Here is a 24,638-nt window from a genome sequence, read left to right as displayed (position 1 = left end):
AAGTTATAAATAAGTTACTGTTAGTTAGATACAAACATGCATTATAATCAACATTATATAACTAGTTTCGTTTTATCATTTTAAATTAATAAATTCTTTGTCTGTTAGCAGCATATAAACAACTCAATATATTGATACTCCCATGGTGATTTATTTATTTTATTTCGGAAATGTGTATTCTTGGTTTCGGTATTGGACAAACCTAAATTTTTAAATATATAACTATATTAATATTAAAAAAAATTATGTCAGAAAAGGATTACGCGCCTTTGAGCACTTATTGTGTTCGAGCATTAAATGACAAACTATATGAAAAGCGTAAAACCGCTGCATTAGAAATTGAAAAGTAAGTTTCACGTAAATTTTTAACCAGATTCATATATACCGTATGACAATTCTGAACGTTTTATTTACATTTATAGAATGGTGAAGGATTTTCAAAGGGTTGGCGAAACGGGTGAAATAAGAAAACTACTCAAAGTATTAGGACAAGATTTTACTTTATCTCAAAATGTCAATAGCCGTAAAGGTGGACTTATTGGTTTGGCAGCTATGTCTGTAGCTCTAGGAAAGGTATTTAAGGACTTTTAAAATCATTTTTTTTTCAGAGACAATAATTTTATGTATTATCCTTATTTCTTTTTTTTCGTTTAAATGTAGGAATTTTATAATACCTTAGGTGATCTTAAATTTGTATTGTTAGATCATGGATAGATTTTACGAATTTATGTCTTTAATTTAATTATAGTTAATACTTCATAATATTTATCTTTCTATAAAATATTCAATATGTAAATGAATTTTTTTTATTTATTTTATAGATAAATAAAATTTACAGAATTAAATAGCTAAATTTTAGTAGAATTACAAACAGAAATCTTATTTTTTATATGGCATATTAAGCAAACATATTGCATATAATTTGATGAAGTTTCGCCGTTGTGTTTTATTTTGTTAGTGATCAAAATAATCATAATTTTCATGGTGTCGGCACTTTTATATGTTTTTTTAAATAAATGAGGATTTAAGAAGTACTATCTTTAAATTGGTCAAATTTGAGGTTTTTGTTCCAAATTAACAAGCATATTTTTGAATAAGCTTCTTGAATTGTAAATTTTAAACTCATTTTCCTTAATATTATAAGAATGGGAAAGAATTAATGATTGGTTATTATCCTGTAATACTTTATTGAATTACTATAGTTATTTTTATCTTCATATATAATATATATATATATATATGTTAGCTGCTTTTGTCGACTTGCCGTTTCTTAGGGGAAATGGCTGGTTTTACTTGCAATTAAATTTCTTATGAATAATTTAATTTTCATGATTCCTATAAGAAAGTACTTTTAAGCATTAAATTATGAGACATCAAAGTGTAATTTTAATACCCTAATATCTATTCTGCTTATTGTATATCATAGTGAAATCAAATTCCATGACATCATAATGTAATAAAAAACATTTCTTTTGGAGTAATCTGACTTTTCTTGTATTATAATTGCACTTTTTTTACTCCTCATTTATTCAGTAGAAATGTTGATTGTATTTCATGTCAAATAAATTGATTAAAGGTAACTTTGTATTCATGATTCTGCCAATCTATCTAACATTAAAGTTATGTAATTTTAATTGTCTTACTTATGTTCTTTTTTTATTGCATATGAAAATTTCTGATGGAGATTGTCCTCTAACATCCCATACCATATGTTTTTTAAAATGTAAAAATCTGTTTAATATATCTTCTAAATTTTGCAATATTGTAGCTTCATTTTTTTTTTTTTTTATTTGTCTTACAATCTATGCAGCTATTAAATGGAATCATCTTTTTTTAGCTTTCAACAATGGAAGAAAATCACACAATTCAGCATTTGATGAAACAATGAAAATGGTTTGAATTTCAGTGTAACTGTGTAATCTGTTATTGGAAATTAGAATTTTTTTTTTAAATCCCAAAATTTAGAAAAATGATTTAAACAACTTTTATGTTGCCATCATAATTTATTTTTTTTAATTTTAAAGCAATGTAAATTTTGTTTTTGCAATATTTTGGGAAGTTATTACAATTAAATGCCAAAGTTCAGCAAAATTTTAAATTTAAATAATTATTAAAAATATTTTAAAAATTGCTTTAAGGTTGACATTCCTACCTTCCAAGGCATATATGTTCCATATTTGGTAACCATAAATCAAACAGTCTGGCTTGTAGAAAACCAACTCATTCATCTGTATTTTTAATTTGTATACATATATATATATGGTATTTTGGTAAGACCTGATGGTAGAATTTGAGTGTGGCACACAGCCTATGAAGCCATGGACCCAAGTTGTCAACAAGGTACTGCACAAGCTGGTGGTGGCTCCGTAATAGTGTAGGCTGTTTTTGCATTGAATGGACTGGGTCTTCTGATCCAATTGAACTATCATTGACTGATAATGCTTATATTCAGCTACTTGGAGGCCAGTAGCAGCAATTCATGTACCCAAACAATGATGAAATATTTTTGAGTGACAATGGACTATGTTACTATGCCACAACTGTTTGCATTTGTTTTGTAGAACTTTCTTAATAACTCCAGCAAAGGATTTAGGCACCTAGATCACCAGACTTGAATCCTATAGACTATTCATAGTATATAATTGAGAAGTTAGCTTGTGTATGAAATCCTGCACGGGCTACACTTTCACTGTCATTTGTAGTGGCAGCATGACTCAATATCTCTGCCAGAGACTTCAAACCCCTTGTATCTGTGCCACATTAAGTTGCTGCACTTTGCTGGATAAAAGGAAGTATCCTATTACTATTGTCACCTTAGTGTTTAAGTAAGGAAAAGTACTTAAAAAAAAAACTCATGAAATTTATCAAATGTTGTGACACAGGCAAATTTTATAGAAATATTTCATTTTATTTTTTATGAGGTTAACATTTGAACTTGTTTTTAATTGTGATTTTTTTTAATTACAGGATACATCTCTCTTTGTAGATGATCTTGTGCAGCCTGTTCTTTCATGTTTCAATGACCAAGACACTAGAGTTCGCTATTATGCATGTGAAACTCTGTACAATATTATTAAAGTGGCAAGAGGATCTGTGTTGCCATTTTTTCCAGAAATATTTGATGCTCTTAGTAGGGTAAATTAGAAATTCTTTATCTCACAGAGTGAAATTGATAAGAAATATGGCAAAAACTGATTATATATGCATAATTTTGTTTTGTGTAGTTATCAGCTGATCCTGATCAGAATGTGAAAAATGGTTCTGAATTAGTTGATCGACTCTTGAAAGTAAGTTCTCTCTATATAGTGCTTTTTTTATATATCTGATTGAAAATTTTGTTTTTAATTATTGATTTAGACATTTATATTCTTTTTTTTTTTTCATTTAATAGTTGCAGCACATGTTGCAGTAAATTTTACTATTAAATATATGCAGAATTTTTGAGAATTATAATTTAGCGATTGGTGTATTATTTTATATCAGATAATCTTTTTAATAGGCATATAAAATATGTATAATGCCTTATTTGTATGCACACATCCAGTTAGTTGAAAAATCGGGAAAGTAAGCAAAACTTATGAAATTTTTGAATTTAAGTAAATCAATTAATAAGGGGGGAAAATTACCTCTTTAAGGCTTATACTTTCTAATAATTTTGAAAAAAATATTTATAATTTTTTTAATAATAAATTTATGCAACAAATGTTTGAGTTTCAGGAACATTGTAAATGGGTATTTGATGTAATTGTAAAATCTTATTCTTGATCCTGATATTAGGGTCATTCCATTTCTATTGAGCCAAAGACTGTTATGAGCATTTTTATAAAGGATTTTATTAGCAAACAGTTACAAATTTAGGCATTTTGCAGCCCTAGTCAAATAACTTTTTGAGACTGTTGTTTAAAAAAAAAAATAGTTTAATTTTTTATAAATACTGATACAAATTTATTCAGTATTTTAATTATTTACTTAACTAAAAAATGTGTTTTAATATTTTTTTTGAAAATTTATTTATTTACCTAGATTTATTATTACATAACATCTACATTTGTTCTCGATTTTAATAAAAGGACTGTGATAATTACTATCTATTAATTTTAGTGTTTATAAAGACTGTAATAAAAAGTGAATGTAATTAAAGAAACAAACTTGAGCAGGTTCATTTGACCAAAAATTATTATCTTAATATTTTATAATTCATAGAATTATTTTTTCAAATTTATTTATTTATTGGTTAATAGAATTTTTGCTATGAAATACTTGCAACCTCTTCTCACCCAGGCAGCTAGCTGCCTTGTAAAAAAACCCCATTGTTGCTTGTAAATTGTTATAAGATCAATTATTAACTATAGGGGGAAAAAATGTACAGGATTTTTGATAGATTTTATTTATAGTTATCTGGCATCTCTTGATTATTTTATCCAAACTCATTGTGTTTCTTGCAAGTTTGAAAAGACTAACCATATTTAGTCTGAGGAAGTGGGAAAAAGAAACAACACTGGAACACTGCTCTCCTTGTAATGTGCATGCATAAAATTTTACATCAACATTATTGTTCTCCAGTAGAATTATTCACAAGTGAGTGATTGAAGTCAGATGTATTCACTCCCCTGCGATAGTTAAAAAAAATTCTTTGGCATTTTACAACAATGGTATTGTTCCTTTAGTGTCTTTTTGGGATAAATGTCTTAATAATTATTTTGTAAAAATTGAGCTACAGTAAATATTTAATGTTTTGTATACTTTTAATAATCTTCATAACTATATTTATCCATTGCTTTCTCTCAAAAAATATTTTTATTTTAATGTAGTTATACTGTAGTTTTAGAAGTGAAATCTAATTACCATAACTTCATAATTTTGTAATTCTTGAAATATTATTTAGGATATTGTTGCCGAAAGTTCCTCTTTTGACCTTCCAGCATTTATTCCATTATTGAGAGAAAGAATATGTTCCAAGAATCCTTTTACAAGACAATTTATTATCTCATGGGTATGCTTTTATATTGTTATGATTCATTAATTTTAAAAATTATATAATACATTTCTTATTATTAAATTTATAAATATGAACTATGAAAGGTAATAGATTAAAAAGTTAGAAATGTATCTTATATAATGTAATGTAATGGTATGTAATGGACATAACGTAAAAATTCATAAGAATATGAATTTCTATGAAAAAAATAAGAACAGCATTTCAAATTAACAAAATCTTGAAGTTTTTAAATATATATTGCGTAAGAAATATATGAAATTTGACATGATAAATTGCTACCATTTCTTTAACTTTTCCCTTCATTTAAGATTTTTTAAGCATTACTCATATATACATAAAGATTTAAATATATATATATTTAATGTTTCATAATATATATATATATATATATATATATATACAAAAGTATTAGAATCAAGTTAATAGGAAAAACAAAATCAAATAAAAATTAAACCAAAAAAATTATTAAAAAATATTAAAAAAGAATCCGGCCTGAAGACTTTTTCAAGGGTCACCCTCAGGCAGGGATTCAAATAAAGGGATTTTTTCTGTGAGGACATACAGACATTAAGTCTAATAATGATTCCTCGTGACCCGAAAATCCCCCGAAATTATGCTCAAGAGATATACCATTTTAACAGAAAGGAAATACAAAATAACAAATTAGAAAAAAACCACAAAGTAAAAATACAATGAAAACAATAACAATAAAAACAAAAACAGCATTAAAATTAAAATTAAAAACAAAAAGGCCAGAACATACCTTCCAACAGTGAATGAAACTTTAAACAATCGATTGTGATTTCCTGTTTTTGAAAGTTAACGGTTAAATTATGTAAACAGAGGTAGGCACCCAGCGCCATCTATTGAGTGATCCAATATGCAAGTAAATTTCTATTTTTATTTAAGCCAAAAGATTAATCCCAAACCATACCTTGTTTAATTAAAAAATTGACATTACAGTAATTTCTAGGAAAATCATTTTTAATTAAATTTTTAAGGAGGATATTTGATGCTTCAATATAAGAATTTTTATTATTGCAAACCCTTTTGATCCTGTTAACTTGTGAGAAAATTAGATTTTTGAAAATTTTAGAGTTTAGATTGGAATGGTAGTTACATAGTTTTGTTATTTTAAAGTTGAAATCATCCCTTTTATCGTATATACCAACTATTGTTTTATCATTAGCAATTTCGATTTTTAAATCCAGAAAGGTAGCCTCAAGTTGATTTATATTTGTATCTTTTAGAATTAAATCTTTTGGATAGCAATTAGTAATAATATTAGTATTGTCGAAGTTAATCAAAAGTAGGTCATCAATATATCTCCACCCGTTTATTAAATTATATTTAATTATTTTTTTCTCATAGTAATGCAGGAAAATATTAGCTAAAGCACTTGAGAAAGCTGTCCCCATTGGAATGCCCTTGACTTGTTTATAAAAATTAATACCATTAAACACGTAATTTTCAGTAATATTAAAATTACATAACTCAAGCCAGTTATTTTTAGGAATGATATTTTCATTTAAATATTCGTCATATATAAAAGTGCAGACCTTTATTAATTTTTCATGAGGTAGATTAGTGTATAAATTTTCGAAATCAAAAGTATTAAGTTTATTAATGTTGTTATCTTTAAGAAAATCCAATACTTCTTTGTTACTAGAAATAATAAAGTTGTCTTCATTTTTTATTTTGTCCAGGATAATTTTTAAGTATTTAAAGAAATGTTTACCCGTATAGTAATTATAACTACCAGTGCTACAGGTTACGAATCTGAATTTTAATGGATTTTTATGAAATTTAACTGTTGGGAATAAATAAGGATAGTTAAGAGAGCAAGTCTTAGTTTTGGTTTTTTTTGCAAAAGCTAGCATTCTTTTATCTAATTCCTTTTTTCCGGTGTTCTTTAACATATAAGTTGCATTAGAGTTATATTCATTAATTAAAAGTTCTTTATAATAATATTTACAAATTAAACAGAAATTATTTGCTGATTTATCTATTACTGTAATAACAAATTTTTCTTTTAAATTTTTTATTTCATTTTTTAATGTTTTACTAAAATAAATCCCACGTTCTTTAGATCTGTCAAAATCAGTATTCCATTTTATTTTAATTTCCTTTAAAATTCTCACTTTCCATTCCCCGAAACCTTCCGCAGGCCAGTGGTATTTTCTAGCTAATTTGGCAATAAAAACATCAAATCATTACCAATAGAAATCAAAATTTTGTTATGGTTTATTTTTTCTCTTAATCTAAATTTTGTTCCTCTTCCCATCAAATCTCTTAAAGAGTTGGATTCAATAATTTTTAAATTACCTGTAATAATATGACCTTTATCAATATCTATAAAATCTTTATATTTTTCCTTGTTACAGTAACAATCTGTTTTATTTATTTTATCTAAATTTTTGCTATAGTAATTATAATTACAAATTTTTTTCTTTAAAGTTGAAGTGTAACTAAACGCTATTGATACATTAGTTTTATCTGCAAGAGGAAAAAATATATTATTATTATGTATAATTTTGGGTAATTTTAGATATTCGAAGTAAATATCCAAGAATTTAATCACACAGTATTCTTTGTAAACATTATTTTTATTATTAAAAAGTAAATCGTTTTTTCCAATGTTAAGTTTACATTTAATAAGATCTAGAATAATACATTTAGTGTACGAATTTTTAAACTCTAATTCCCCGAATTTATTATTTAAAAACCATTTCATTTTATTATTTCTAAGACCAAAAATGTATTTCCTAATTCTGTGAATGTTTTCACTATTGTGTTCCAGATTACAGTAATTTTGAAATTCCTCAAATATAATTTGAAAATTGCCTCCTTTCCCTTTACCTCTTTTAAATCTTTTAGAAAAGTTATCTTTATTTAGAAAATTTTTAAAAATGTTAAATTTGTTATAAATGCAATTATTGTTTAAATCTGCATAACCTTCCCCATTTAATTTACTATTGAGACCATAAGGAAATAAAGTTTTCAGGTTGCAAATATAAATGTTTTCCAGATCTAATCTTTTGTTTAATTCGTTAATATTGTCTTCTAGAATGTAGATATTAATATTGTTAAAGTTATGGTTTTGAAAATGCTCCAGTTCGAAGTCAGTGGTCCTATTTTTTATGAAGTTTTTTATATCGGATCTGTGATTGTTAATTCTTAAATTAAGCTCGGTGCTAGTTTGGCCAATATATTTTAAATTACATTCTGAACAATTAAGGAGATAAATCAAATTTTTGTTTTTACAGAATGTTTGTAATTTTGAGTTTTCATTTTTGATCTGTTCCTTATCTGCCAAAGGACATGTCCTACACTTTCCGTTTCCACAAATTTTATATTTTTTTGTATTTTTAAGATTTTTTAAACAAAACAATTGTGTCAGTAATTTTTTCTCCGTGAATGCTCCTGACACAAAGCTATCCACAGTGCCCCTTGGTAGAGCGCGCGACGGGCCATGCGCTATGATAAATTCGTTATTAACTTTTTGCATAGTTTAATTTATTTATTAAAATGAAAATATATCTCCTAAACGCCAAAAAACAAGGAATTCTCGAAAAAGTAAAATCAGGAAAAATGATCTGAAAATTCTTAAATTTTTTAGGCAATACACCAAAAAACCTATTGAACCCCCCACCACCACCAAAAAAAACTATTAAAAATATTTTATTTAAAAATTTTGCAGTTCGTGGAACAGCGCACCTGCAGCTAAATTCCAACCAAATGCAAGAACGAGTAACCAATCTAAAGTAAGAAAAAGTTTGAAAACGAAACTAAAATGAAAACGAAACAAAACAGTTTCGAAATCGCAACTAAAATTTATTATCTATTTAAACTAAAACCAAAAAGGAACTTCATAGTATTTAGAGAGCGCAATTGCAGCTACTTCTAAAACACAGATGAATTTATACAAAAGTATTAGAATCAAGTTAATAGGAAAAACAAAATCAAATAAAAATTAAACCAAAAAAATTATTAAAAAATATTAAAAAAGAATCCGGCCTGAAGACTTTTTCAAGGGTCACCCTCAGGCAGGGATTCAAATAAAGGGATTTTTTCTGTGAGGACATACAGACATTAAGTCTAATAATGATTCCTCGTGACCCGAAAATCCCCCGAAATTATGCTCAAGAGATATACCATTTTAACAGAAAGGAAATACAAAATAACAAATTAGAAAAAAACCACAAAGTAAAAATACAATGAAAACAATAACAATAAAAACAAAAACAGCATTAAAATTAAAATTAAAATTAAAAACAAAAAGGCCAGAACATACCTTCCAACAGTGAATGAAACTTTAAACAATCGATTGTGATTTCCTGTTTTTGAAAGTTAACGGTTAAATTATGTAAACAGAGGTAGGCACCCAGCGCCATCTATTGAGTGATCCAATATGCAAGTAAATTTCTATTTTTATTTAAGCCAAAAGATTAATCCCAAACCATACCTTGTTTAATTAAAAAATTGACATTACAGTAATTTCTAGGAAAATCATTTTTAATTAAATTTTTAAGGAGGATATTTGATGCTTCAATATAAGAATTTTTATTATTGCAAACCCTTTTGATCCTGTTAACTTGTGAGAAAATTAGATTTTTGAAAATTTTAGAGTTTAGATTGGAATGGTAGTTACATAGTTTTGTTATTTTAAAGTTGAAATCATCCCTTTTATCGTATATACCAACTATTGTTTTATCATTAGCAATTTCGATTTTTAAATCCAGAAAGGTAGCCTCAAGTTGATTTATATTTGTATCTTTTAGAATTAAATCTTTTGGATAGCAATTAGTAATAATATTAGTATTGTCGAAGTTAATCAAAAGTAGGTCATCAATATATCTCCACCCGTTTATTAAATTATATTTAATTATTTTTTTCTCATAGTAATGCAGGAAAATATTAGCTAAAGCACTTGAGAAAGCTGTCCCCATTGGAATGCCCTTGACTTGTTTATAAAAATTAATACCATTAAACACGTAATTTTCAGTAATATTAAAATTACATAACTCAAGCCAGTTATTTTTAGGAATGATATTTTCATTTAAATATTCGTCATATATAAAAGTGCAGACCTTTATTAATTTTTCATGAGGTAGATTAGTGTATAAATTTTCGAAATCAAAAGTATTAAGTTTATTAATGTTGTTATCTTTAAGAAAATCCAATACTTCTTTGTTACTAGAAATAATAAAGTTGTCTTCATTTTTTATTTTGTCCAGGATAATTTTTAAGTATTTAAAGAAATGTTTACCCGTATAGTAATTATAACTACCAGTGCTACAGGTTACGAATCTGAATTTTAATGGATTTTTATGAAATTTAACTGTTGGGAATAAATAAGGATAGTTAAGAGAGCAAGTCTTAGTTTTGGTTTTTTTTGCAAAAGCTAGCATTCTTTTATCTAATTCCTTTTTTCCGGTGTTCTTTAACATATAAGTTGCATTAGAGTTATATTCATTAATTAAAAGTTCTTTATAATAATATTTACAAATTAAACAGAAATTATTTGCTGATTTATCTATTACTGTAATAACAAATTTTTCTTTTAAATTTTTTATTTCATTTTTTAATGTTTTACTAAAATAAATCCCACGTTCTTTAGATCTGTCAAAATCAGTATTCAATTTTATTTTAATTTCCTTTAAAATTCTCACTTTCCATTCCCCGAAACCTTCCGCAGGCCAGTGGTATTTTCTAGCTAATTTGGCAATAAAAACATCCAAATCATTACCAATAGAAATCAAAATTTTGTTATGGTTTATTTTTTCTCTTAATCTAAATTTTGTTCCTCTTCCCATCAAATCTCTTAAAGAGTTGGATTCAATAATTTTTAAATTACCTGTAATAATATGACCTTTATCAATATCTATAAAATCTTTATATTTTTCCTTGTTACAGTAACAATCTGTTTTATTTATTTTATCTAAATTTTTGCTATAGTAATTATAATTACAAATTTTTTTCTTTAAAGTTGAAGTGTAACTAAACGCTATTGATACATTAGTTTTATCTGCAAGAGGAAAAAATATATTATTATTATGTATAATTTTGGGTAATTTTAGATATTCGAAGTAAATATCCAAGAATTTAATCACACAGTATTCTTTGTAAACATTATTTTTATTATTAAAAAGTAAATCGTTTTTTCCAATGTTAAGTTTACATTTAATAAGATCTAGAATAATACATTTAGTGTACGAATTTTTAAACTCTAATTCCCCGAATTTATTATTTAAAAACCATTTCATTTTATTATTTCTAAGACCAAAAATGTATTTCCTAATTCTGTGAATGTTTTCACTATTGTGTTCCAGATTACAGTAATTTTGAAATTCCTCAAATATAATTTGAAAATTGCCTCCTTTCCCTTTACCTCTTTTAAATCTTTTAGAAAAGTTATCTTTATTTAGAAAATTTTTAAAAATGTTAAATTTGTTATAAATGCAATTATTGTTTAAATCTGCATAACCTTCCCCATTTAATTTACTATTGAGACCATAAGGAAATAAAGTTTTCAGGTTGCAAATATAAATGTTTTCCAGATCTAATCTTTTGTTTAATTCGTTAATATTGTCTTCTAGAATGTAGATATTAATATTGTTAAAGTTATGGTTTTGAAAATGCTCCAGTTCGAAGTCAGTGGTCCTATTTTTTATGAAGTTTTTTATATCGGATCTGTGATTGTTAATTCTTAAATTAAGCTCGGTGCTAGTTTGGCCAATATATTTTAAATTACATTCTGAACAATTAAGGAGATAAATCAAATTTTTGTTTTTACAGAATGTTTGTAATTTTGAGTTTTCATTTTTGATCTGTTCCTTATCTGCCAAAGGACATGTCCTACACTTTCCGTTTCCACAAATTTTATATTTTTTTGTATTTTTAAGATTTTTTAAACAAAACAATTGTGTCAGTAATTTTTTCTCCGTGAATGCTCCTGACACAAAGCTATCCACAGTGCCCCTTGGTAGAGCGCGCGACGGGCCATGCGCTATGATAAATTCGTTATTAACTTTTTGCATAGTTTAATTTATTTATTAAAATGAAAATATATCTCCTAAACGCCAAAAAACAAGGAATTCTCGAAAAAGTAAAATCAGGAAAAATGATCTGAAAATTCTTAAATTTTTTAGGCAATACACCAAAAAACCTATTGAACCCCCCACCACCACCAAAAAAAACTATTAAAAATATTTTATTTAAAAATTTTGCAGTTCGTGGAACAGCGCACCTGCAGCTAAATTCCAACCAAATACTATGAAGTTCCTTTTTGGTTTTAGTTTAAATAGATAATAAATTTTAGTTGCGATTTCGAAACTGTTTTGTTTCGTTTTCATTTTAGTTTCGTTTTCAAACTTTTTCTTACTTTAGATTGGTTACTCGTTCTTGCATTTGGTTGGAATTTAGCTGCAGGTGCGCTGTTCCACGAACTGCAAAATTTTTAAATAAAATATTTTTAATAGTTTTTTTTGGTGGTGGTGGGGGGTTCAATAGGTTTTTTGGTGTATTGCCTAAAAAATTTAAGAATTTTCAGATCATTTTTCCTGATTTTACTTTTTCGAGAATTCCTTGTTTTTTGGCGTTTAGGAGATATATTTTCATTTTAATAAATAAATTAAACTATGCAAAAAGTTAATAACGAATTTATCATAGCGCATGGCCCGTCGCGCGCTCTACCAAGGGGCACTGTGGATAGCTTTGTGTCAGGAGCATTCACGGAGAAAAAATTACTGACACAATTGTTTTGTTTAAAAAATCTTAAAAATACAAAAAAATATAAAATTTGTGGAAACGGAAAGTGTAGGACATGTCCTTTGGCAGATAAGGAACAGATCAAAAATGAAAACTCAAAATTACAAACATTCTGTAAAAACAAAAATTTGATTTATCTCCTTAATTGTTCAGAATGTAATTTAAAATATATTGGCCAAACTAGCACCGAGCTTAATTTAAGAATTAACAATCACAGATCCGATATAAAAAACTTCATAAAAAATAGGACCACTGACTTCGAACTGGAGCATTTTCAAAACCATAACTTTAACAATATTAATATCTACATTCTAGAAGACAATATTAACGAATTAAACAAAAGATTAGATCTGGAAAACATTTATATTTGCAACCTGAAAACTTTATTTCCTTATGGTCTCAATAGTAAATTAAATGGGGAAGGTTATGCAGATTTAAACAATAATTGCATTTATAACAAATTTAACATTTTTAAAAATTTTCTAAATAAAGATAACTTTTCTAAAAGATTTAAAAGAGGTAAAGGGAAAGGAGGCAATTTTCAAATTATATTTGAGGAATTTCAAAATTACTGTAATCTGGAACACAATAGTGAAAACATTCACAGAATTAGGAAATACATTTTTGGTCTTAGAAATAATAAAATGAAATGGTTTTTAAATAATAAATTCGGGGAATTAGAGTTTAAAAATTCGTACACTAAATGTATTATTCTAGATCTTATTAAATGTAAACTTAACATTGGAAAAAACGATTTACTTTTTAATAATAAAAATAATGTTTACAAAGAATACTGTGTGATTAAATTCTTGGATATTTACTTCGAATATCTAAAATTACCCAAAATTATACATAATAATAATATATTTTTTCCTCTTGCAGATAAAACTAATGTATCAATAGCGTTTAGTTACACTTCAACTTTAAAGAAAAAAATTTGTAATTATAATTACTATAGCAAAAATTTAGATAAAATAAATAAAACAGATTGTTACTGTAACAAGGAAAAATATAAAGATTTTATAGATATTGATAAAGGTCATATTATTACAGGTAATTTAAAAATTATTGAATCCAACTCTTTAAGAGATTTGATGGGAAGAGGAACAAAATTTAGATTAAGAGAAAAAATAAACCATAACAAAATTTTGATTTCTATTGGTAATGATTTGGATGTTTTTATTGCCAAATTAGCTAGAAAATACCACTGGCCTGCGGAAGGTTTCGGGGAATGGAAAGTGAGAATTTTAAAGGAAATTAAAATAAAATTGAATACTGATTTTGACAGATCTAAAGAACGTGGGATTTATTTTAGTAAAACATTAAAAAATGAAATAAAAAATTTAAAAGAAAAATTTGTTATTACAGTAATAGATAAATCAGCAAATAATTTCTGTTTAATTTGTAAATATTATTATAAAGAACTTTTAATTAATGAATATAACTCTAATGCAACTTATATGTTAAAGAACACCGGAAAAAAGGAATTAGATAAAAGAATGCTAGCTTTTGCAAAAAAAACCAAAACTAAGACTTGCTCTCTTAACTATCCTTATTTATTCCCAACAGTTAAATTTCATAAAAATCCATTAAAATTCAGATTCGTAACCTGTAGCACTGGTAGTTATAATTACTATACGGGTAAACATTTCTTTAAATACTTAAAAATTATCCTGGACAAAATAAAAAATGAAGACAACTTTATTATTTCTAGTAACAAAGAAGTATTGGATTTTCTTAAAGATAACAACATTAATAAACTTAATACTTTTGATTTCGAAAATTTATACACTAATCTACCTCATGAAAAATTAATAAAGGTCTGCACTTTTATATATGACGAATATTTAAATGAAAATATCATTCCTAAAAATAACTGGCTTGAGTTATGTAATTTTAATATTACTGAAAATTACGTGTTTAATGGTATTAATTTTTATAAACAAGTCAAGGGCATTCCAATGGGGACAGCTTTCTCAAGTGCTTTAGCTAATATTTTCCTGCATTACTATGAGAAAAAAATAATTAAATATAATTTAATAAACGGGTGGAGATATATTGATGACCTACTTTTGATTAACTTCGACAATACTAATATTATTACTAATTGCTATCCAAAAGATTTAATTCTAAAAGATACAAATATAAATCAACTTGAGGCTACCTTTCTGGATTTAAAAATCGAAATTGCTAATGATAAAACAATAGTTGGTATATACGATAAAAGGGATGATTTCAACTTTAAAATAACAAAACTATGTAACTACCATTCCAATCTAAACTCTAAAATTTTCAAAAATCTAATTTTCTCACAAGTTAACAGGATCAAAAGGGTTTGCAATAATAAAAATTCTTATATTGAAGCATCAAATATCCTCCTTAAAAATTTAATTAAAAATGATTTTCCTAGAAATTACTGTAATGTCAATTTTTTAATTAAACAAGGTATGGTTTGGGATTAATCTTTTGGCTTAAATAAAAATAGAAATTTACTTGCATATTGGATCACTCAATAGATGGCGCTGGGTGCCTACCTCTGTTTACATAATTTAACCGTTAACTTTCAAAAACAGGAAATCACAATCGATTGTTTAAAGTTTCATTCACTGTTGGAAGGTATGTTCTGGCCTTTTTGTTTTTAATTTTAATTTTAATTTTAATGCTGTTTTTGTTTTTATTGTTATTGTTTTCATTGTATTTTTACTTTGTGGTTTTTTTCTAATTTGTTATTTTGTATTTCCTTTCTGTTAAAATGGTATATCTCTTGAGCATAATTTCGGGGGATTTTCGGGTCACGAGGAATCATTATTAGACTTAATGTCTGTATGTCCTCACAGAAAAAATCCCTTTATTTGAATCCCTGCCTGAGGGTGACCCTTGAAAAAGTCTTCAGGCCGGATTCTTTTTTAATATTTTTTAATAATTTTTTTGGTTTAATTTTTATTTGATTTTGTTTTTCCTATTAACTTGATTCTAATACTTTTGTATAAATTCATCTGTGTTTTAGAAGTAGCTGCAATTGCGCTCTCTAAATACTATGAAGTTCCTTTTTGGTTTTAGTTTAAATAGATAATAAATTTTAGTTGCGATTTCGAAACTGTTTTGTTTCGTTTTCATTTTAGTTTCGTTTTCAAACTTTTTCTTACTTTAGATTGGTTACTATATATATATATATATATATATATATATATATATATATATATATATATATATATATTATTATTATTAAAAAATCAATAGAAAAATTTCAGGGAAATAATCTGGCAGACGACTTGAGGATACTTTATTCCATTCTTTTATTAAAATATACTGTGCAAAAAGACTTGTTCATTCTTAATTTTTTCAATCTTATTAACATTGTACCTTTTATTTAAATGTTTTTTTTTTTTTTTACTTTATTTTGAAATATTGTAGTTACGATATTAAAATTGTATTCAAGTCTAGTTTTTTTATTTACCAAAAATTTCTGTTTTCAATTTTACTTATAAATAAAATGCATTATAAATGTGAAATTTAATATAATTTAATTAAAGAATTTTGATTATTAATAATTGTTTTTATATCCAAAATCAGAAAAATTCTTTATATATTTTAATCTGGTTTATTTCTAAAAATTTATTTAGAACTTAGTATATTATATATCAATATCAATGCACTTTAAATATCAATCAATGAAATGAAAAGCTGAATTCATTTCATTCAGAGGGCTTCATTCTGTCATTTTGCTTTCATATGAAATGTACTTTTTGCTTGCTGAAAGAGTTACAATATTCTACATTAAAATAATTTGAAATTCTTTTAATGTATTCTAAATTCTTTTCATTTCTTGTATTTTATTAAAGAAATATTTTATTAAGCTGAATTTCTTGTATTTTATTAAATGTAGCTATTGTATGTTCATTTAGATTGCTATTAAAAATGACATTTTTACTATACAAAATGTTTTACTTAGGGTTTTTTTTTAAAGGTATCTTCATTGGATTCTGTTGCTGATATCAATATGATTGTTTTCTTACCTGAAATTCTTGATGGTCTTTTCGTTATTTTAGGTGATCCACTTGCTGAAATCAGGAAAATGTAAGCTTGAGTGTCCAAAACCTTATACTTTTTAATCTATTTTCCTGCATTTTACAATATTTACTTTTGCTTACTTGAATTAATATAAGAAATAATCCCTTTTTAATTTATATTATTTTAAATGGTTAATGCATTAATTTAAATAAAAGTTGCTTTTTAATTGGTGAAAATATATAATGCAATTAAAACTGACATAATATTTTTGTATAATTTGATCACATCTTTGTTTTTAGGTGCGAATCTGTTCTTGGAGAATTTTTACGAAGCATCATTGAAAATCCAAAACGAGTTAACTTTAATGATATGGTAAACATCTTGACTATACATGCAAATTCTACAGGTATATTATTAATTATTTACTGATATATAATTGTTTTGCCACATTCTTACAATTATTCTAATTAGGTATTTCATATAAGTTGATTTCGCATTGTTATTCTATATTAGTAAATTCTACAATTTTAGAGTTTTTCTATTTCATTTGACTTATTTGTATATTAAATTATCTTAATACTTCATTTAAATGAATTATGAATGCTGTATTTCTTATACAAACATACAAGAATAAGCCTGTAGACACTTGAAAAGTTACTGTAAATTTAAATATTTGATATCTTAATAATCTAAATGTTAAGAGATATTCAATGCTTTGATAATTTTTTGCAATGCTCAAACTCATTTTCCCAAACTTTATATTTTGTGAAGAATTTTGTTCTTTGCTAATTAGATTCAATCAAAATATGTTGAGGATCTGTAGTCGTATAACTGTTAGTTTATTTATTAAAGAAAAAAAATTGAAGCATTTGATACTTTAATTTTGTTGAAATAGTATTTGCGCATGTATTCTTTCCATTTTAAGTCCATTTAAGAGATTAATACTGAATTTTTTTTATAATATGATAACAACAAAATACTTGTGTAAAAAAATTTTATGGACTAGAACTGTGAGTTATTGTTGTTATTATGTTTTTCCGCTATTGTTTTAAAAAATGAAGCAATAAAATTACATTTTTAGTTTTAAGTAAGCTCTAAAATATTACTATTTCCACAATAACTAAATATGTGATTACACAAATGATTCATGTTTTTTTTTTAATGTATTTAAGCTCATTTCAAGATTTTTGCTCCAGTGTATTTAAATATAGTATTAGGATTGATAAAAATGAATTAATTTGCTAAATTTATTTTGAAAATTTTAACAATTAAATTTAAAATTGTATTTTTATACCATGCTTAGAAGAATTGGTGCAATTCACTGCCCTTACCTGGTTAAAGGAATTCGTGGAACTTGCTGGGTGTTCACTTTTGCCATATGCATCAGGAATACTCACAGCTGTGCTCCCAAATTTAGCTCAGGATACAGAAAGTCGAAGAAGTATCCTTTGATGCGTTTGAAATTTTTAATTTTTATTAATACAATCAGTTATGAATTTTTTGCCTAAATTTAAATAAGTCATTGTTCTCTATTCCATGCTTGAAGAAACTTTTTTTGATTAACAGGATAAACTTTTGAGTTTTCCTATTTTCATTTTATTTAATTAGTTTTTGTTAAGATGAAATTTCTTGGTAAGTTATAAATCGTTTTCAGATTATTTTCAAATATATTCCTAATCTCAGGGGTGTTTGTGCTCCGGGGAAACCCCGGAATTCCGGGGATTTTGAACTTCGATACCCGGAAATTCCGGGGATCGTCGTTCAAAAGGAAGTAGGAATAATAATGAATTATTTATTTTGATCTGGGTAATTTTGTTTGCTTTGAAAGCAGAAAGCGCAAGGTCAGTGTGTGTGGTGAAAATTTTTCCTTTCTTTCTCCAAAGGCAGTGATAATGCGTGAAAAGGGGGAAAAAACTTCTTTTTTGTTCTTTCCTTATTGCGAGTTATGACTCATTCCCCCGTTTCTCGGACATTCTCTTCTGGATTCTTTTCGGCAAGTAGGCGCGGCAGAAAAAAAAGGGAGAGACTTCGTTCGACCAGATGTGCGATCACGTGACCTGGGTTCAAAGGTCTTAATTTTGCAAAATTAATGGTTATTAATTTTGCAAAAAAAGTAATTCATTGAACTTTTATAATTAGGTCATTCAATACTTAATAATCGTAATTTTTCATTTCTCTCCCCCCCCCCTTCTCGAAACTGCAAAATGTCGGTAGTAAGTCCGTAAAAGTTTCCGGGGATTTTTTTGGGGTCCCACAAACACCCCTGTAATCTTAAGTCTATTTTTCTAGTTTTTTTCAAAAAAGGATAAATCATGCAATTCTAGAGGAGATTAGATCTTATATATCTCCCTCTTTAACAATGTTGTGAAATTTTGTTTTAAAATAGAAAAATGAACATGCTTTAATTTTTAATACTTTTGAAAATGGAATTATTTTTTTTATTTGTACTTTCAAAAAATTTTTATGAATATGAAACATTTGACCTGACCTTTTCTAATTTAGCAAGACTACAATTTTTTTTCTTAATGTTATTGTTGAATTACAGATGAAATGTTAGATGTATTTCAAAAAAATTAGTTGCATTCTTTCCATTTTTAATGCTCAATTTTTAAATTTTTTAATGAGAAAAATTTTGGTTGTTTCTCAGAATTGAAAATTACTTATTAAGGTAATTAGCTATCGGGTGAGTAAATGTACATACCATTTCTTCATTTTTTTAATCTTAAATATATTATTATTTACATTTTTTTTACACATTTTTCATATTCTGATGCATTTACCCTTCTTTTAGGTTATGCCTTATTGTAAACACTTAACTGAAGACAATGAATTATGTTCTTTAGTTATCACATTAATTTTATTTAAAAATATCTTCTACATTGAGTATGAGAGTACTGTGTATTTATCTGGAAATTATTCTCTTTAACATTAAAAACCATGTTAAATATTTAATGCATAGTAATGTAATTATCTTAAATGCTTTGAAATAAAGTTTCTGTCTGTAATACAAAATTTTTAAATATAACATTAAAAATCTATTAATAATACTGTTAATATATATATATATATATATATATATATATAATATTGTATTTTATCACATGTAATTGTAAAAGAAAAAAAAAGATATAGCTGGCAGATATTTTTAAAAAAATAAGTTTTCTTCAATGAAAAGTTACACTCTTAAAATTTCTTTAATTTCATTGTTTTTGAAAATTCTCAGTCCTTAGCTTTCAGAAGATATTATTGAGACAGCCAAGACAGTAAACAATGCCCTCATGAAACTAGTTGTGCAGCAAAAACAGCAGCTGACTTGCGAAAGTGCTGAAGACTCTTCAGAAAAAGTAGAAGCTCCCCTGATGGATCAGCTTGACAATCAGCTGGATTTAAAATCTCTAGTCATGGTGTTGACTCGGCAGATCAAGTTCAATTCCATTCAAACACGTATAGCTGTACTTAAATGGATACATCATTTGCTCCTCCAAATTCCCGATAAAGTAAGTGGTTTAATCTAATGAGTTTTAACATTTATTAGCAAAGTTTTCTATAAAAAAATTATATAGAATTTGAAGAACTGTTTTATAAATAAAATGGTACATTAAGATTTAATTACTTTTGAAGAAACAGGATCTTATCCAGGGCCGCCACGTGGGGGTGGCAAAATTGTTCACCGCACAAGGGCGCCTGGGTCAGGGGGGTGCCAAAATTTATAGTACTTATAGTTTTTTAATTTAATGTTACTTAAATAAAAGTTGTTAATTATACTCTTGTAATTTTGCATGTTTATTATTTTCTAAGCAAAAAAATGAGATTATATTTTTATTTTACTTTTGTTTTCGTTTCTGCGGGTTGTTTTCATTTGTGTAAAACAAAATTTGATTGCCGATACGAACAATAAAAACAAGATTCGTGTGGAGTTCGAGCTACCACACGGCACGTGTTAAAAATCTAAGAATTTGTAACATGTACAACAGGAATTGGAATGTTTTGTATTGGCATATATTTATTCTTTATGTGCTGTGAAACTGTTGCGGCTCAACGTCGTTGTTTAGTTTGCTTTTTTTTTTTTTTTTGGAATGTTGGTGGAGGCGCTACCATCCGTGTATGCCTTTGAATTAACAGGGAATATATTTATTTTTAATCATATACGTAGTCGCTACTCACAAAGTTCATACATTCTGTGAATTGCTTCGCAAGCAAAGTAATGTGATTAATTGTTTTCAATTCGTTTTTTGTTTATAATTGCTCGAAAAAATAGGATTATTATTTATAGGTAAGTGAACAATCTAAATATATCATTAGTATTATTTTCATAGCAGTAAAGATTCATAAAAAGAAACAATTCATTAAGAAAAACTTTTATCTTTTAAATTAACAAAACAATTCAAAAAGCAACTTTTTATTTATCTCTATAAAACCCAGATAAATCTTGCCCTTAATTGGGCAGAATTTGATTTACCTATTTCTGACATACAGGCAATTTCCAAATAATCGGGAAAAAAAATTCTAAAAATTTATTAAGGACTATAGCACTTTTTCATTAAAAAATTATAATTATTATATATCTGAGATGTTTTCAATATTTCAATTGCTTATAACAAATGCTTTTTAGTAATTTGTATTAATATTGATTTAATTTGCTTTAAATATTTTGAATCAGCAGAAAGAAGAAAAAATTTCACACTAAATTCTCAGAAATAAATTTTCTGTAAAAAAAAAAAAAAAAAAAATGTTTTTAAATTTTCAGTCAAATTAGTTTCTTTATCTAAATCTTTATTTAGTAGCAAATGACATAAATGGGCTTTCGACTTTCAAATAGTATATTGAGAGAAAATCATATGATGCATTTTGTATATGGAATGAAAATTAAAAATTTTTTATTTAGTGCAATAAATATTTTTTTAGAAACATGTTCTCAAAAAAAAAAAAATAAGTCTGGAGTAGAAAATAGAAAAGGAAATTGCAATGTGAGGAAGCTAATCAGAAACTGGCGGGATCACTAAATAAAGATCTCAGAAACACAATAGGATTAGACGGACAAGAAATTGAACCAAGACCATCAACATCTGGTTTGGAATTTCAATTTATCCCAAAAAGAAAATTTATCAGAATATGATCAAGAAGATGCCACGATTGTATCAATAGAAAACTTGTATTGATTGTATCAAAGATGTTGGTATGGATTGTATCAAAAATGGATTGTATCAAAGAAGTTGACGTAGAAAATTCGTCTGGTAATAACATAATATCTCAAAGCAAAGATTTTGACTTTGAATTAAACGATCCAGCTACCTGACCTGATACAACTTCTATAAAAATTAGAGATTATTAAATTGAAACTATCGCTCTCCCCGCTTGATAATCAAACATTTTCCGGGAGATAATTCTGGCAGAAAGTTTTCAGAATCGTTCTATTATAGAACATTACCGAATGGAGAAAAAGTATTTAGAAATTATTTAGTATATTCAAATTCCCGGAACACAGTTTTTTGCTTCCCATGTAAACTATTCAGTGATACGCATTCGCAGTATATTAAGGATGGATATAATGATCGGGCACATTTAACCCACATTTTGAAAACACATGAAAGCAGTGCATCTCACCTTAAACATAGTTCAAAATGCAGTGAACTCAAAATGTCTGCGTAATTTATGTACCATTGATGCAGCTCAACAAAGACTTTATGATGCAGAAAATGTTTACAGGCAATCGGTTATTCAACAGTTTATTTATTTAATTCAATTTTTAGCCCGGCAATACCTTGCATTTAGATATTTTTCGAAAGAGTTATATCATAGTGATAATGGAAATTTTTTGAAGTTGGTTGAAACTATAGAAAAATTTGATCCAATAGTCGCCGAATATCTCCACAAAATTCAAACATCTCAAAACAAGAACATTGCTCATCACTTAGGGGTTCAAATTCAGAATGAAATTATAAGCATTATTTCAGAAGGAATTAAAAAGCATTTATTACATATGATTAAATCATCAAAATATTACTTACTGATTCTGGATACTACACCTGATGTCAGTCATACCGAACAGTTGACTGTTGTAATTCGATTTGTTTATCGGAACGAGGAAACCAATAAAGCCCAAATTGAAGAACATTTTTTAGGATTTCAATCTGTCGACGACACTACTGGACAGGGTCTGTTTGAATTCATAAATGGACATTTAAAATTGTTAGAACTAAATTTATCAGATTTACGAGACCAATCTTACGATAATGGTGCTAATATTAGAGGAAAGCATAAAGGATTGCAACAAAAAATTATTGAAAATAATTCGAGAGCACTCTAGAGAATGGGCAAAGCAGGGGATATAAATTTAGTTGTAAATGATGCAGCTAAAAAATTTTTCGAACAGCTAATTTCTATTGGAGTAGTGCAGGAACTTTACAACTACTTTTCTTCAACCGTTAAACGTTGGTCTATTTTGCAACAGTATGTTGAAAATCTAAATTTAAAGCCACTCTGCAACACCAGATGGGAAAGTAGAATTCAAGCTTTAAGACCTTTGAAAAACGATTTCTAGGGAGTTTTGAGAGCGTTAATAAATATTCAAGAAGATCAAACAAGAGACATGGTATCAAGAACCCAAGCAAGAAATTTGATTCAGAAGATTTCCTCGTTTAAATTCATTTGTTCCATTAACATCTGGCACGATATTTTAAATTTAGTAAATCTATACTTATAATAAAGCTCAATATGTGTGTGTGTGTGTGTGTTGGCGCTCTACAGGCCAGACCGTTTGACATACAGCTACCAAATTTGGTACATGTATACCTTGGAGGTTGGGAATGTGCACCTGGGGTTTCTTTTTTCGAATTTTTAATTAGAATTTTAATTATTAATTAAAAACTAACTTTCCCGCCAAAAAAATCTTCCATTTTCCCCACCGCCAACTTTTCCGCCAAAAAAATCTTCCATTATCCCCAGCGCCAAACGAGAACGGCTTCAGTTTTTTTTTCTCCCAACAGTAATGAGGCTAGGGTTAACATTTTTCGGCGGATTATTTCAATCGGTTCTGTTTATTTTCTTAATGTTTGATGCATTTAAAATTAAACATTGTTAATGAATCAATCTTTCAGATTCATTCTGAAGTACTTTTGAATTAAAATAAAACAGAATAAAGGAAATTAAAAATTTCTAATCCGCATAGCGTTACCCCAACTGGGGTAGAAAAAATCACGTATTTGCGTTACGTAACCGGCGAAGAAAATTCACGCATGCGCATTCTGTTCTGATGGTTGCCATGACAACGTTATCAATGGATGATTTAAATTATTTTTGGATTAGTTGCATGCTTTTGTAAGTAAATTGTATTTATGTTAGTTATATATTTTTTGTATATGCTTATAGTTTTAAGTACATCGTTTTTTAAGTAGTTTTTTTTAAAACCTGTTTTCAACCGTTTATTTTAAACGATTCGTTTTATTTTCTTAGTGTTTGATGCATTTAAATTTAAACATTGTTAATTAATCGATCTGCTCATACTGAATCTAAGAAAATTTTGTTGACCAACTCTTAAGATATTACATAAATTTAAAAAGATATTCTTTAGTGTCCATAAAGTTTAAACGCTGAGTGACTCTATTTTCAGTAATCAGATTATAAAAAAATGTTTTGTTTCAGTAAAAAATATTATTATATTAATTGAAGATAAATTCTTTCCACTTTAATTTAAAGCATAAATTCTACGGGTGCTAACAGAAAATGAGAGAGATACATATTACGTTATGACTGAAGGCCTTTATAATATTATGAATGAATTATATGATAATCAAAATTTGAAGTTTTAAAATATTTTGATGAAGAAGCTATTAAAGTAGAAATTGCATAAAATATTTAA

The 24,638-nt window shown here is 26.6% G+C and overlaps 1 protein-coding gene across 4 annotated transcripts in view; it reads left to right on the top strand.

Annotated features, from left to right (window-relative positions):
* The first annotated feature begins 133 nt into the window (after positions 1–133).
* LOC129984762 (protein VAC14 homolog) overlaps positions 134–24,638 on the top strand; it is a 41,103-nt gene continuing 16,598 nt past the window's right edge. The window contains exons 1-9 of one of the 4 annotated variants that reach the window (XM_056094716.1): positions 134–346; positions 423–573; positions 2,968–3,135; positions 3,225–3,287; positions 4,886–4,993; positions 16,737–16,846; positions 17,080–17,186; positions 18,084–18,221; positions 20,021–20,277. In XM_056094716.1, coding sequence (XP_055950691.1) covers positions 246–346; positions 423–573; positions 2,968–3,135; positions 3,225–3,287; positions 4,886–4,993; positions 16,737–16,846; positions 17,080–17,186; positions 18,084–18,221; positions 20,021–20,277 — 1,203 coding nt within the window. In that variant the 5' untranslated portion in view covers positions 134–245. Of the gene's footprint in view, positions 347–422; positions 574–2,967; positions 3,136–3,224; positions 3,288–4,885; positions 4,994–16,736; positions 16,847–17,079; positions 17,187–18,083; positions 18,222–20,017; positions 20,278–24,638 lie in introns of all 4 variants that reach the window. The other 3 variants (XM_056094714.1, XM_056094717.1, XM_056094715.1) reach the window with 3 other exon arrangements.

The sequence above is a fragment of the Argiope bruennichi genome, chromosome 9, assembly GCF_947563725.1.
Source record: "Argiope bruennichi chromosome 9, qqArgBrue1.1, whole genome shotgun sequence".
NCBI lineage: Eukaryota > Metazoa > Arthropoda > Arachnida > Araneae > Araneidae > Argiope > Argiope bruennichi.
Note: the sequence above shows the minus strand (reverse complement) of the source record. Positions and strands in the feature narration are given on the sequence as shown.